General features: G+C 40.4%; 1 protein-coding gene across 1 annotated transcript; it reads left to right on the forward strand.

Moving 5' to 3' along the window:
* The first annotated feature begins 70 nt into the window (after positions 1 to 70).
* OSER1 (oxidative stress responsive serine rich 1) lies at positions 71 to 14,241 on the forward strand. The gene is made up of 4 exons (XM_047852019.1): positions 71 to 202; positions 4,171 to 4,287; positions 7,208 to 7,321; positions 13,003 to 14,241. The coding sequence occupies exons 2-4, from the start codon at positions 4,211 to 4,213 to the stop codon at positions 13,688 to 13,690; spliced, it is 879 nt and encodes a 292-aa protein (XP_047707975.1). The 5' UTR covers positions 71 to 202; positions 4,171 to 4,210; the 3' UTR covers positions 13,691 to 14,241.
* The last annotated feature ends 568 nt before the right edge of the window (positions 14,242 to 14,809 follow it).

Below are 14,809 nucleotides of genomic sequence, written 5' to 3' on the forward strand. Positions count from 1 at the left end.
TACCGCGCTGCCGAGTCACTAGGCTAGGTGGAGCATGAACTGGAGGCGGGGCGTGTGCCTGAGTGACGCAGGCGCAGTGCGACCTCGGAGGCGCGGGCTGCCCCCTCCGCGGGTTTGGATCCGGGTCAGTCAGGCGCAGCGATCGGGGAGAGACGATCTGAACCGACGGGAGTGGATCCCCGAGTGCCCCAGCTGCGAGGAGGTGAGTACCTGGAGGTGATCGGGAGGGGCCGCGGCACCCCGTTTCGCCCTGGCCGCCCGGCCTGGCCGCTGGTGGCTTCCTCTGGGCCCGCCCGCCTGTCGTCGCGTCGTCCCCCGGCGCTGACTGCCTGGGCCCGGCCGGGCCTGGGCCTCTCCGCGCCCCCTTGGCCGCCGCGGCCTGGCCCGGCTCGAGCTCCGCTGTCTCTCCCCTTCCCGCGCCCCCGTGGACCCCGCAGCGTCCCGCCCCTCCGCTCGCTCCCGTCCGGCTGTAGCTTCCCCTTTTCGCCTTCCTTGGCCGCCCTTTGCCCCTTCCCGCCCTTTCTTGCTTGTTTCCGAGACCCAGCCTCGTTGGCTGCCTCTTCGGCTCAGCTCCCGCCTCCTCCTGCATCCCTTGCGCCTCGGCGCCACTCCAGCCTCCCATCCTGGCTCGGGGAGTATCCAGCAGGGGCACCTTTCCAGCTGGAGATCCCGAGCGGACGTAGCTTGGGCCTTCGCTCCCCACTTCCCGAGCCTCCCCTCCACCCCAGTTCTGACCTTTCCCCAGATCGCGTTTAATCGCGACCGACCCAGTTTCGGGGCGGGGGGGAGGGAGACAAAATTAACCTCGTGCTTTGACTCTAGCACCAAGAGTGTAGGGGGTGAGAGAGTGGGTAGAGAGAGATGTGTGTTTTGATCTGGGGGCCAATTGTTTCTACCAAGACTTGTTTGCGTCTTAGGGAGTTGCTGTACAGGGTTTTATTTCCCGCACTCCACGCTTACCCGGAGGCTGGGAAAGTTTCTAAATCTTTAACATTGTGATGACACGCTTACGCGGGGATCCTTTATTGATCGATCTCCGGTCTTTTCAGGGTCCTGGATGTTTGGACCTAGGCTTGAGTTCAAAGAGGTCTTGGTTAAAACTACAAGATGTAAATAAGATTGTGACACATGCTATTCGTTGAAAGTCAGAGAAAACCAGGAATTTGCCCTTTTGATGGAGGAACTTAGAAAATTTTTATTTGTCATTTTTGAAAGGTTTGGGAAAATCCGAGGCAAATTTTGCCCCTTGTGATTTAACTTAAAACAATACAAAGTAACTTCTAATAGGCCTTTGATCTCTTTGGGGATTGTTCCGTTTTCAAGAAGTCAGCGCAGTGAAAACGGCAAGAATGTCTTCACAAATTTAATATTAATGAAAAAAGGCCAAACCAATTATAAGTGTCCCGGCGTTAGTTTTGAGTGAATGGGAAGCTAGGAATACAGAGGAGCATTATGAGCCTTTTGTAATTACAAACATGCTCTGATTTAGCTCTTAAGATCATGTCTAAGACTCACTTTTGCTCTGGTTAATATAACTTAGGGAAAAGATGCCTAGTCAGAATATTGGAAATAGCTTAGAGCTTCATTCCTAAAATTTTAGTCTATAGCCAATTTTTATTTTGATTTTCAAATAATCTTTTAGTGTGTCGACAAGAATGTTAACTAAGTTTGTATTAACATCTAGAGGTCACCTGCAGTGCAATTAAGTTAGCACTATATAATTAAAAATTACATATCTGGGTGCAGAGCTTTTTAGCACAATGTTAGGGCAGGAATGAGAGTCCAGTCCTTACAGGAACGGCGTTCACAGCCCTGTTATGTGTCAGGTTATCCTTCTGTTTTAACATCTAGTCTGGTGTTAAAGCACATGGTGGGAATTCTGTAAATATTTGTGGACAGAATACATTTCTGCCTGTGGAATTCAGCAGTGTATATTTAGATGTGATGTGTACTGATTTCCAGAGAGTCCTAGAAGAGGTTTTGTGTGGGGTCTTAGGAGATGGGGAGACTGTCTCAGATTGTTTGATTCTGTCAGGGCCAATAGTCTGAGCATTGACTGACTGGTCATAAAATAATTGAGGAAAACTATAAGCCAAACTTTAATTTAGTTCTGCCAGCAGGAAGAATTTGTTTACAATCTACAGTAGCACTCTTTTAGGTTCTGTGGAGCTTCAAAAATATTGGGATCTGTGATCTTTGCTCACCTCCCTCCCCAGATGTGTAGGATATTATTGCGTATTTGGGGGAGGATCCTGCTCTAAATCCAAAAGAATTAGAAACCAGTGAAATAGGGAATTGATAATGTTTCCTCAAGTTCATATACTGATTAAATAAATCAGCCAAATATGTGGGGAGTGTGTTTAAATTTTTTGACTTAGGAAGTTACAGTAAAAGCTAGCTGAATTCTTTGGAGACTTTTCAATGTACGCCAGAAAGATCTGCCTAAAATACTTTCTTCTACATGTAAGTAAATAAAAAAGTGAAATGAAAGGAATAGTCTTAATTTCTTGCTTCTTTATTCTACCACTGGCACTACATGATTACATTATATCAAACATATTATGACACCCTGACCTTTGGAATATTAGAGGTCTCACAATAACCTCAAACTCACTCTTGAGAAATGAGCAGATAAGGAATCAGAGAAGTTACAAGGGTCCACAGAGAGGCACTGCTCCTTCTGAGAGTGCCGTAGGGAGGTTGGGGGGTGGGGGGAGGTTTGATGGGGTTAGCAGGTTAGAAATAAGGAAGAGGTAAAGTTAATCCTTTAATTCACAAATCCGCCATCTTTTTTTTGTTTTACCTTTTTTTTCTTTTTGATTCTTTGTGGTATGTTCATAGATACTAATTTGTTTATTTTTTTGTTCAGATTTGATATTAGCTAATTTATTGTCTTGAGTGAAAAAGTCAGGAAACTAGATTTCGAAGGATTTATTAACAGACTTCTCTGTTGTGTCTCTTATTGCTTTGGTTGGGCCCTGTTCCCCTTTTCTTTCTTTAAATATAAAAATCAAGGTGGAAGAATGGAGAATTCTCGCTAATCAAACTGGTTGATTAAGTGGAGGTCATTTAATGGTGCCTCTACAGAAAAATAATTTATATACATATATATGTGTGTGTATATGTGTATATATGTGTGTATATATATAGATCAGAAAAATAACTTATACATATAAATATATTTATATGTATACATGCATATACATATAAATTTATACGTATTAATTATTTTTTATTATAATTATATATATATAAATTATTTTTTTATTATATATATTTATTTCCCACCTTTATATTTTGGCTAACTTTGTTCTATCTATCTTTTTGAGTTGCAAGCATAGTTCATTTATTTTCTCTTTCTTGTGTAATAATTAAAATGCTTCAAAGCTAATAAAAATGAAGGGATCAGCCTTATTGGTAGAGTCTGGAATAATCAGTAATCATTGAAACATATTTGTAATGCTGCTTTCACAATGGTAACATCTTGATATCTGAATATGGATACTTAAATGAATGTGAATATTGATGTCTGGGTCAGTATTGCTTTAGAGAAATGCTATTGTGTGTCATGAAGTTACACTTAACGGGATATACTTAGGGTTGGACTACACAAATACTCAGTATCATCTTAAAGAATCGGAAGTGCTATATAGGTTGAGATTTTCACTTTTACCGTATTTCTGATGCAAAGGACATTTTGTTTGTGGGTTTCTAGACCTCTACAACCAGATTTTTTACTTTCCTGTTAAGAAGTGTACTTAAACAGATTTCAGGTGATGTAGTTTCCAAAACTGTGTAATAGAATATTGGCATCAAGTATTTTTGGACAGTTTAAATTCTATGATAATAATTGAGTAAGATACAGAATTGTTGAATCGCTGTGTTGTACACCTGAAACTGTTAATATAACGTGTCAACTACAATAAAAAAAATCTGTTCTAATAAATATATGTTTCTGTATCATTTCATTTTTCTTTTCTTAACAAATAAAACCTACGGTCCCCTGTTGTCTACACTGAAACTTTTCCTTTTAGAAATAGAAATTTGCTTTCCCCCCCCCCCCCCCCCAACAAGCAGTAATAGTATCAGGAATATAGACTTTAACAAAAGGTATACTTTTGAACCTGCCTGTTTTCATCTTGCTCATTTTATTTTTATTTTATTTTTTAGTATTAACAGCAACATCCATAGTAGCGTAAAAACTTTCACAATGAAATCTGAAGCCAAGGATGGAGAGGAGGAGAGTCTACAGACTGCTTTCAAGAAATTAAGAGTGGATGCCTCAGGGTAATTAAATATGTAATATATTATTTGGGGATTGTTTACTAGATTTAAATAGCCTTTTCCTCTGAAGAAGATCTTGTTCTGAAATTTCTCATTATTCATAGAAGATAAAAACATTAATGGTGTGACATTCTACCAAATTAATTTTGCACAACATTATTTTACTTATACAAGAAACTCTTTTTTTTTTTTTTTTTTTTTTAAAGAAACTCTTAATGTTAAATTTTGAAAAAATAGCAGCTCATTTGTACTCCAAGTTGGGTGTTTTGGTTTCCCTTAGCTTTGAGGAGGGTTCCCCACCTCTGTCTTTCATCAAAATTATCAAGCAGTGTCCCATTGGGAATTTCCTCATACGTCTCTAGGGAATCACCATAATTTTTTCCTAAAAGTGAATTGGCTCGATAGAAATCTGCAGACATTCTTGATTTCATGGGCTCTGATTGCTGAGCCTATCACTATGGAAACCTCTATTCATTAGGGTTCTGTCACTGAGATCAATAATCTCGGACCCTTTGGCCAAACTAATTAGAGCACCTGCAGACCAGCTGCTGTCTGAATGTTAATATTTCACTCTTTGCAAAATGTTCTGTGCCGGACTCTTTTCATCCCCATTCTTCACCCCAGGCCAGAAAAAAAATCTCAAATCTTTGATAGATAAGGAATATTTCTTTTCACAATGGAAAATAAACACTGGAAGCTGAGAGTAGAACACTTCCCAACAAGTAATAATCACTGAGATTTATCACTCACCTACTGTGCCCTAGACACTGGTTTAAGCATCTGTACACGTTACTTAATCCTCACTACTGACTTAGAAGATGGGTTCTGCTCTTATTCCAGGTTACTGATGAGCTATAGATGATAGGTCACTTGCCAAAGGTCACTTTGGTGAGAAGTGGTAGAGTCAGGATTTGAACCCAGACAGTTTGTCTCCAGAACCAGTGCTTTTAACCCTTCCTTTATATGCTGCTTTGAAGACAACATGAAGAGTTGTATACAGTACTTGGCACACAGTAAAAATGAAATGGTTGTTGTTCGAGCTGTTTGCTTACTGCTAATACTATTTGTTTTGGGTTTGGCCTGCCAAGTGAGAAGATTTGTGCTAATGGATTTGCACAAGAACTGCTAAAGGTGCTCACATTTGCTTCCCTGACACTTCAAATAAATCTCTTTCTCCACCCAGTAGCTTTTCCAATATGGTCATCTGCCATTAAAATTGAACAGTACCTTTTAAGTCATTTTGGGAAACAAAAAGCAGAGAAACACGGAGTTCCAGATTATGGTCACGTTCCTTTGTGATATCTGGTATAGGAATAATGCTGGTAATGTACACACACACATATACTTATAAATCCCTTAATGTATCAATTCATATGAGTTACTCTTCATACACAGATTTCTTTCCTGGTGTTTGAGGAAGTTTGAACATAAAATTAAGCTATCTCACTACCCTTAAATTACCTGGGACATGGAACATTAAAAAAAAAAACAACAAAAACCTTTGAAGATATCTCTCTTCAAGCCTGTGGTCAAATATTATATCTTTGTAGTGTGTGATCTGCCTGGAGTAAAATTACAGAAAGGGAAGGAGCGATGGAGAACATTTGAGAAAATCAAATAAGAGTAGAAGGGGTGAGTCATTACCATGACTAAGCAGAATAGGACTTGTGTAATGTATCATATGTTTCTAGTTGTTTCATATTGTTGCTGATTTACAAATGGGACATCTGAGGTCCTGACTCATAAACTAACCAAGCCTTGCCAGGAATTTAGCACTATCCTGTTCAACAGGTTTTGATTCCCAATGGTATTTGTTTTATCAGGACAAATTTCTATATATATATTATAAAACAACATAATCTTTTTTATCTGATTATAAAATAATGCATTCTATTATAAAAATTCACAAAAACAAAAAGGAAGTAAAAATCACAGTTTATATTAATGTTGTTAACATCTAGACCATCAGTACGTAATATCATACAGTATATTTACATAGTTGAGATCATAATACACGTATAGTTGTTTATCTACGCTATTTTCTCTTAATGTTATTAGCGTTCTCCTGTCATTAGAAGTTCTTTGTACACCTAATTTTTTAAAATTCCTAATATTCCATTGAATAGATGTGTCATCACTTATATAATGTAGTATTTTCTATTTTCTACTGGGAATTTAAGTTATTCCTAGTTACTTTTTATTTTAGATTATTTCAGTGAACATCTTTTTACTTTAGTAGGTTAATATTTCCTTCTAAAGGATTTTTATTACTACCACAGCATGTGTAGCAGGAGCCCAGTGTGTGTGTGTGTGTGTGTGTGTGTGTGTGTGTGTGTGCATTGAAAAGGTCTGGAAGGATTTATACCAAAATATTAATGTTTTTAATCTCTGGGTTGTGAGACTATAGGTATTATTTTCTTTCAAATTTTTTCATCTTCTTTACTGGGAACCCATATTACTTGTGTAGTTTTAAACTGCAAAGATTGAACTGTCAGTAATATTTCAAGTTTATTGGTTGTGAAAAATACTCATTTTTAAGTTAGTCCCCTGAAGGTTTTGCCCTCAGCTTAGTTTTCCTGGCTCTGATTGGCCTCTACCTACAATAAGTGGTCAGTGTCATGAGCATTCTCTGTGGACATAAGGCCTTATCTGCCCCAGATAAACAGCCTAAAAGTCTGTTTATATCCTGTTGCTAGTCATACTCAGGAATTACTATTTGGTTTGTGATTTTGCAACCGTGGGCTTTTAGGCATCCCCTAAATTTGGTTTTAGAGGAAAATTTGCTATAAAAGCAGCACTTTTTTGAGAAACCCAAATGAGAAGGAAGAAAGGTATTAATACAAGTTGTGTTTAAGTTGGTGACAGCAGTAAGTTCTCCTCCTTTCGGTTTTTTGTAAGCGGTAAACTTTGTTCTCTTCTTCAGGTCCATAGCATCTCTGTCTATTGGAGAAGGCACAAATGCCAGAGCATCGGTCAGAACAGCAGCAGATGATGCCAAACTGAAAACCACATGTGCATCGAAAGACAGTTGGCATGGGTGAGAGCGTCTTACTGCAGATGGCGTTTGACCCAAATCCTTTATTTTATTTTTTTTCTAAGTTTAATGTTTGTTTATTTTTGAGAGAGACAGAGACAGAGACAGAGTGTGACCTGAGGAGGGGAAGAGAGACAGAGGGAGACCCAGAATCCGAAGCAGGCTCCAGGCTCCAAACTGCACAGAGTCCAACACCGAGCTCAGACTCACCAACCACAAGATCATGACCTGAGCCAGTCAGATGCTTAACCGACTGGGCCATTCAGGCACCCCGATCCCAAATACTTTAAATTAGTATTGGACTTTCTTCCCTGAATATCCAGAAAAGAGTATGTTAGATACAGAACCCAAGACCCAGTGATTAGAGAAGAGCTGTTCTTAATGGAGAATTTGCTGAGACTTGCTATATGGCTTGGTCCATAGTCAGTTTTTTTAAATGTCCTATGTGTATTTGAGTAGAATGGGTCTTCTGTCATCATTCTTGGGTTTTCTTTATGTCCATTAAATCAAGCCTTTAAATGTATTTGAATCTTTTTCCAGTAATTTTTTTTCAATAGTTTTTTTTCAGTCTATCAGTAATTGAGACATATATGTTGAAATCTTCCCCATGGGAGTGAATTTGTCTATTTTCCCCTTAAATTCTGTATTTTTGCTTTATGTATCTTGAAGCTGTTTTGTTGGGTTTTTACAGTGTAGGTTCATACCAGCTTAGAATGTTTTCTTTCCTGATGAATTGAGATTTTTAATTATATAGTGACATTCTTAATTCCTCCTAATGGCTTTTGTAGAAAGTCTATTTTGTCCAGAATTAATATAGTTAATCCAGTCATATTTTGGTTGGTATTTGCCTGTTGCATCTTTTTTTAATCTTTTATTTTCAACCACTGTGTGTTTTAAAATTTTAGATGTGTGTGTCTCATATACATATGGCTTATTTTGTTTTGTTTTATTCAATCTGATAATCTTTTTAACTGCTCAGTTCAGTGCATTTATTTATTTTGATTGTTGATAAATTTAGACTTGTTTCTGCAATTTTACTTTATGCTGTTTGTCCTGCTCTCTGTTTTTGTGTTTGTTTGTTAGTTTTTTACTCTTCCTATACCTTCCCTCTTCTCCTCACCTTTTAAAAAATTGTTTGAAATGGGTGTGTTTTTTTCCCCCTCTACCACTTTTCCTTCTACTGGCTTACAAATTATATGCTGTGTTTCTATTCTTTTAGTAATTCGCCTTGAAATTCCACCATACATGCTTAACAAAGACAAAAGTTATTACAGTGACCCTTGAACAGCATGGGGGTTGGGGCACCAATCTCTCTGCAGGTCAAAAATCCATGTATCACTTCTGACTCCCCCAGACTTTACTAATAGCCCACTGTCGACCCAAAGCCTTACAGATAACGTAAACAGTCAACTAACACATATTTTGGATGTTTTATATATTATATAGTGCATTCTTAAAGTAAGCTAGAGAAAACAAAATGTTACTAAGAAAATCATGAGGAATAAAAAATACATTTACAAGTACTATGAAAAATCCATGTATAAGTGAGTCCATGGAATTCAAACCTGTCTTATTCAAGGGCCCAACTGTATGTTAATCCTCCTCCTTGTAATCTTTTCACTTTGACCTCCTGATGTCCATGTGTAGTTTCCCAATATTTTAGTTTTCTTGCTTCTTTTTAATCTCACAAATTAGGTTTTATTATTTAAATAAGCAGTGTTTGCTTAGTTTTATCTCATTTACAGTTCTTTGCTCACCATTCTTGCAACTCAGACCTTCCATACAGGGTGCCTTTCTTTTGAAGTATTTCTTTCAGAAATTCCTTTAGCAAAGGTCTGTTAGTAAATAGGGCCTCTTATAGAACTACCCATAGAATAAATTTGAATGGTGTCCCCCTCACCCTTCTTCCCTGTTGTATAACATCAAGTTCAACATCAGTTCAATATCTGAAAAGATATTTTCAGATAAATATACCTTGCTTTGATTTATCTGAAAATATCTTTTTTTCATGCTTGTTCTTGAAAGACACACCTGATTTGCTGAAGCTGTAGTTCTGAGTTATTTTTTCTCAGCACTGGAAGATATTCATTGTTGATGTTGAAAAGTCTACTTTCAGTCTTACTGTTGTTCTTTCTGGAAATAATCTGTCTAGTCTCTGGCTGCTTTTAAAATGTTACAGTTTTGGAGAGTCTACAGTTTTGTTACAGTGTGTCTAGATGTGGATTGCTCTTTATTTGTCCTGTTTCAGGGTGCTGCCTGTATCTGTAGATCTCTTCTTTCATCAATTCAGAAAATTTCTCAGCCATTACCTCTTCAAAAATCACTTGTCTCCCATGCTTTGTATTCTTACCTTCAGAGACTCCAGACTTCTTGTTCTATCTTACGTCTCTCTCTCTTTTTTTAATTTTTTTTTTATTTTTAACGTTTTTTATTTATTTTTGAGACAGAGAGAGAGAGCATGAACAGAGGAAGGGCAGAGAGAGAGGGAGACACAGAATCCGAAGCAGGCTCCAGGCTCCGAGCCATCAGCCCAGAGCCTGACGCGGGGCTCGAACTCACGGACCGCGAGATCATGACCTGAGCTGAAGTCGGACGCTCAACCGACTGAGCCACCCAGGCGCCCCTCTCTCTCTTTTTTTTAATATATAATTTATTGTCAAGTTAGCTAACATACAGTGTATATACAGTGTACTCTTGGTTTTGGGGGTAGATTCCCATGATTCATCACTTACATACAACACCCAGTGCTCATCCCAAAAGTGCTCTCTTCAGTGCCTGTCACCCATTCCTCCCTCCTGTCCCCCCATCAACCCTCAGTTTGTTCTTTGTATTTAAGAGTCTCTTATGGTTTGCCTCCCTCTTTGTTTGTAACTATTTTTCCCCTCTCCCTTCCCCCATGGTCTTCTGTTAAGTTTCTCAAGTTCCACATATGAGTGAAAACATGATCTGTGTCTTTTCCTGACTGACTTCACTTAGCATAATACCCTCTAGTTCCATCCACGTTGTTGCAAATGGCAGGATTTCATTCTTTCTCATTGCCAACTTGTATTCCATTGTACATATAAACCACATCTTCTTTATCTGTTCATCAGTTGATGGACATTTGGGCTCTTTCCACGATTTGGCTATTGTTGAAAGCGCTGCTATAAACAAGGGGTACATGTGCCCGTATGAATCAGCACTCCTGTATCCTTTGGATAAATTCCTAGTAGTGCTGTTGCTGGGTTGTGCTATTTTTAATTTTTTGAGGAACCTCCACACTGTTTTCTAGAGCGGCTGCACCAGTTTGCATTCCCACCAACAGTGCAAGAGGGTTCCGGTTTCTCCACATCCTCGCCAGCATCTATAGTTTCCTAAGTTGTTCATTTTAGTCACTCCGACCGGTGTGAAGTGGTCTCTCATTGTGGTTTTGATTTGTATTTCCCTGATGATGAGTGATGTTGAGCATCTTTTCATGTGTCTGTTGGCCATCTGGATATCTTCTTTGGAAAAATGTCTTATGACCATTTCTTCACTGGATTATTTGTTTTTTGGGTGTTGCGTTTGGTCAGTTCTTTATAGATTTTGGATACTAACCCTTTATCTGATATGTCATTTGTAAATATTTTCTCCCATTCTGTCGGTTGCCTTTTAGTTTTGTTGATTGTTTCCTTTGCAGTGCAGAAGCTTTATATTTTGATGAGGTCCCAATAGTTCTCTCTCTTTTTTTTTTTTAAAGTTTATTTATTTATTTTGAGAGAGGCAGAGATAGCGCAAGTGGGGGAGGGGCAGAGAGAGAGGGAGACAGAGAGAATCCCAAGCAGGCCCTGCATTGCCAACACAGAGCCTGATGTGGGTGGAGCTTGAACTCACAAATAGCGAGATCATGACCTGAACCTAAACCAAGAGTCGGATGCTTAAATGACTGAGCCACCCAGGCACCCCTTACATATCTCTTTAACTTCTTTTACATTTTTCCAAGTCTTCAAGCCTCTACTACCTCTCATGTCAGGGGTAGGCAAACTTTTTTTGTAAAGCACCAGATAGTAAATATTTCAGGTTTTGGAGGCCAAGAGGTGAGATCTAAGGATACTACGTAGGTACTTATATAAGCGAGAAAATTCCTGCCCTGCCCCATTTGCCTGATGCACACTGTCCTGGCTGGTGGACATACTTTGTGTTCAGTTGCTTAGTGTCCGCGTGAAATGACTAGCCTGGCAATACCGGAGTCAGTTTTATCCTGTGCCCCAGTGGTACCCGGATTCCAGCATTCCCCTCTTTCCTCCAGAGAGCCCAGCACAAGCCAGACTGGAACTGAGATTCCACCTCTCAGGGCCCAGCAGTTACTGACAGCAGAGCCCCAGCATGTAGATGGCGGCCAGCGTGGGACCAGGCAGTGGTGTGACACATCTCCTGGCCGGGAAGGCAGGCACAGGGAGCAGAGGACAGGGTGGACTGTGTCCCTGCCCGGTCTCCGTGGCTCACAGTGCGAGTCAGCTGGGGGCCAGATTTGACCCGCAGACCACAGTTGGTTCAGTCCTGTTACGAATAATTCAGATTTATCTTCCAGTTCGCTGTTTCTTTCCTTAGCTCTATGTATTCTGCTGCTTGGCCCATCCAGTTAGTTTAATTTCAAATACAGTTTTTTTATTTCTTAAAGTTCTTTTTGGTTCTGTTGTCAGTTTTGCTTGGCGGTTTTGAGTCTCTCTCTCTCTTTTTTTTTTTTTTTTTGCCTTTGCTCAGTTCTCTTATTTAAATATTTTATTAAAAGTTATATAGAATGTCTGATAATTCCCACTATCTGAAAACTTGAGGGAGTCTAAATCTGTTTGTCAGCTGTTACTAGTGATAGAAATGAATGCTGGGTCACCTGGGTGGCTCAGTTTGTTGAGCGTCAGATTCTTGATTTCCACTCAGGTCATGATCCCAGGGATATGGGACTGAGCCCCGTGTCAGGCTCTATGCTGAGCATGGAGCCTGCTTGGGATCCTCTCTCCCTCTCTTTTTCTCTCTTAAAAGAAAAATAAAGGGGTGTCTGGGTGGCTCAGCCTGTTAAGCATTCGACTTTGGCCCAGGTCATGATCTCACGGTTTGTGAGTTTGAGCCCCACGTCAGGCTCTGTGCTGACTGCTCAGAGCCTGGAGCCTGTTTCAGATTCTGTGTCTCCCTCTCTCTCTGCGCCTCCCCTGCTCATGCTCTCTCTGTCTCAAAAATAAATAAAAACATTAAAAAAAAAAAATGAATCCTAAATCTGCTGCTCTGTTTGGTAGTCATGACACAGTGGCCTTTGCACCATCAGCCTCACACAGTGGTCCGGAAGCTGCTACGTTCACGGCATAGAGCACAACAGTTGGACTTTACAGCATTTAGCGGTTTGGTGCAGAGTGCTTTCCCAGACCCAGTGGCCAAAGGTTCCCAGGCCAAGGGTTGGGACAGGGCAGGTGTTCTGCACCCAGTGTTTGGCCCAAGAAATGCAATTAAAAACTACCCTTTACCTCTCCTATTTCTGTAGCTTGCTGATAGGGAGATGTTGAAGTTTTTGAGATGCCGACTTAGGCAGCTTGAAGATGGAGGTAAGCACATCTCTTTGGGGGAAACTTATGACCCTAGACTCCAGAGGAGAGGAGGTAAATTTCCAGCTATTGCAAAGAATCTGTTTAGGGGAGCTGTGTATCCCAACATCTTGTGCGTTGTTTTCCTCTTAGGTCTTCAAGGAAGTCTTCACGAGGAGCAGTGAGGACCCAGCGCCGTCGACGTTCTAAGTCTCCCGTCCTTCATCCTCCAAAGTTTATACATTGCAGTACAATAGCTTCTGCTTCCAGCAGCCAGCTCAAGCACAAAAGCCAGACTGACTCCCCTGATAGCAGCAGTGGGCTGGGAATTTCCACCCCTAAAGAGTTCAATGCAGGAGAATGCTCTACTTCTCTCGATACTAATCATACAGGGGCAGTTGCTGAGCCTTTGAGAACTTCGGTTCCCAGGCTCCCATCAGAGAGTAAGAAGGAAGACTCCTCTGATGCTACCCAAGTCTCCCAAGCAAGTCTCAAGGCCAATGATCTCTCTGACTTTCAATCCGTTTCCAAGCTAAACCAGGGCAAGCCATGTGCATGCTTAGGCAAGGAGTGCCAGTGTAAGAGATGGCAGGACATGGAAGTATATTCCTTTTCAGGCCTGCAGAGTGTCCCTCCCTTGGCCCCAGAACGAAGATCCATGCTTGAGGACTACTCTCAGTCGCTCCACACCAGAACTCTGTCTGGCTCCCCCCGCTCCTGTTCTGAGCAAGCTCGAGTCTATGTGGATGATGTGACCATTGAGGACTTGTCAGGCTACATGGAATATTACTTGTATATTCCCAAGAAAATGTCCCACATGGCAGAAATGATGTACACCTGATAGCAAGAAGCTCATTAATATGCTTTAAACCAATGAAGGGTTGTCAGAGAGATTTAGTTAATGGCAGACCTTGCGGCCACGTTGTGTGAGAAGACGTCTCCTTCTGCTCACTGTGCTTGCAATAAAAACTTTTCTTGGCATCTCAGTTCATCTTCATTCTTTAAACTTAACTCCCTGCGTTCTTACATACGCACCAAGGCGAGCAGATCAAAGGAAAACCCCTCTCATTTAGAAAAGTTTCTGGGAGTTGAAGAAACCATAATTGCTTGACTGGTAGCAGTGGTTATATGGTAAAAGCCTTTGTAAAGCAGTGCATTTTTCAGATCTGTTTAAGATTTTTTAGCCAAGGAAAATGAAACGTTTCGTAACGGGACCGAACATTCGTCATGCTGTAGTCGCCAGCCCAGAATCTTAGAATTTATATGACTGGTTTAAACCATCTCTGAGTTAACACAAGTTGATTGTGTCTTTCAAGGTTTGTTAATGTTATTGTTAAGCCAGAGACCTAAGGTTTAGATTCAATATGAATAAACTAGCTGGCCTGCCCTGTATTGTTTGAGAGAATCATTAACCATCACCAAAACACCCCTGTTGGCGCTTGGCTCCTGGAGGCTGTGTTACCTTCGTGTTCCTCAGGTAGGCAGCAGCAGGGAGCGGGCTGCTTCAGTGGAAGGAGGGGGTATAACGTTTGAAACTAGCATGCATCTTCTCCAGCTCTGGCATTTTAACACGTGAGGCATGTTTCAGTCAGTTGTAATGTGGATCTCATACCTCAGTTTCAAATCTTCTGGATGCATATGATCTCTTCGCACTGCCCTCCTCCCTGGCAGCAACCCTGAAACTATTTTGTACATGCTATGTATCCTGTATTTCTGGTTGGCCATCCCGAGATTCCTTCCAAAATTTGGTTTAAAAAAAACAATCCTGAGTTTCAGCTGGAGGATGAATCCCACTTTTTCAGGTGGCTTCCAAGTGGATTTTACATATACCAGATAACATATATATATATACACACACACACACATATATATATACACATATATATATGTTTTGATTTTTTTTAACGCCTTTTTTTTTTTTTGAGAGAGAGCAGGGGAGGGGCAGAGAGAGAGGGAGACA

This window comes from Prionailurus viverrinus, chromosome A3, assembly GCF_022837055.1.
Source record: "Prionailurus viverrinus isolate Anna chromosome A3, UM_Priviv_1.0, whole genome shotgun sequence".
NCBI lineage: Eukaryota > Metazoa > Chordata > Mammalia > Carnivora > Felidae > Prionailurus > Prionailurus viverrinus.